We start from the raw sequence: 1,410 nt of genomic DNA on the forward strand, positions 1-1,410 counted from the left end.
CAAGCCCACAAACGTTGTTGAACGCGTATCGGGCCTGGACAAAACAAACGTGAATCCGCACTGCACGCAAGATCAGGCGCAGGCTTGAGCGCAGGCCTCTGTTGTTTCTGATTTCAGGCGGGGTGCCTTGAGTTGTTCGCGCTGGGTGTGGATGCAATCCAGATGTCTGTGATCGACAATCGTTCGAGTTTGGCAGGCGACTGCACAGCCATAACGGCAAGTCAATTTCCTGTGCAGGTACAAACGGGTTGCATGGCTTCGGTTTGCGATTAGCCGGTGATTCCCGTACGTCTTTAACATTATTGCATGTCACTGGAAGCGTCTCCTTTTCGCAGACCGACGACATTGTTGGCTGTCGTTGGTCTGCGAAAAGGAGACGCTCCCACATGCGTTCCGCTGCAGGCGGCAGCATCGTTTTGAAGTTGACACTACGGTTGCGTTTCAGCGGGTCGCCTTGGGTGGAGGCAGATCGGTTGTTTGGTAGGCGCATATAGGCAGCACATGGCGGTTCTCAAGCGGATCGGAGTGAGTGAGGTTGGTGGCGTTGTGCAGTTTGCTTGGGAGTACGGCAGTGAAGCTGTGGAGCCTTTTTTGGTTTTGCGACATCGTCTGTTTTGTGCACAGGCAGTATGCATTGGGAGCAAACCCGTTGGGTGGGGTGGGTGCTCGCATGGCTCCGTTTACATTTGAAGGCTTCCGATGGAAGTCAAGGGTGCGCATCTGCATGCGCTGAGATGCATGGAGTAAGCGTGTGAGAAGACGTGGGAATCCATTTTGCTTTCGGCGTGCTCTTCTGTGCTGTTTGCTGGGGCGGTGCGCACTGTCGATGGTTAATACGTTTGCGAGACAGACTGGACAGGATAACTGTTCTCCGTGAATTCGATAGGCACTGCGTGTGCAGCGCACTACGTGGTTGGAAGCAGCAGCGCCCCCTTGGTGTCAAGTAGTCAACAGTATCGACGGCAGGCTGGTGGCTATGTATGCGGGGCGTTGCTCTGCGACAAAGCAGAGTTCTTCGACGAAGCAGAGGCGTCAGTGTTCGACAGGGGTCGACGGTGCACCAAGCTGACAAACGTTGTTGAACGCTTATGGGGCCTGGACAAAACGAGGCTGAATCCGCAACGCATCATCTAGGATCTTGGCAACGCAAGATCAGGCGCAGCCGTGAGCGCAGGCCTCTGTTGTATCTGATTTCAGGCGGGGTGCCTTGAGTTGTTCGCCCTGTGTGTGGATGCAATCCAGATGTCTGTGATCGACAAACGTTTGAGCTTGGCAGGCGACTGCACAGTCATAACGGCACGTCAATTTCCTGTGCAGGTACAAACGGCTTGTGTGGCTTCGGTTTGCGCTTATCCGGTGATTCACGTACGTCTTTAACATTGTTGGATGTCGTTGGTCTGCGAAACGGAG

The 1,410-nt window shown here is 54.3% G+C and overlaps 1 protein-coding gene across 1 annotated transcript; it reads left to right on the forward strand.

Moving 5' to 3' along the window:
- Positions 1-162: 162 nt before the first annotated feature.
- EMH_0086530 (uncharacterized protein) lies at positions 163-1,134 on the forward strand (the record flags this gene model as incomplete). Its single annotated transcript, XM_013501042.1, has 3 exons — positions 163-220; positions 446-529; positions 902-1,134. 3 exons carry the CDS (start codon positions 163-165, stop codon positions 1,132-1,134), a joined length of 375 nt encoding a protein of 124 aa, XP_013356496.1.
- Positions 1,135-1,410: the final 276 nt, after the last annotated feature.

This window comes from Eimeria mitis, genomic scaffold, assembly GCF_000499745.2.
Source record: "Eimeria mitis Houghton genomic scaffold, Emh_scaff6213, whole genome shotgun sequence".
NCBI lineage: Eukaryota > Apicomplexa > Conoidasida > Eucoccidiorida > Eimeriidae > Eimeria > Eimeria mitis.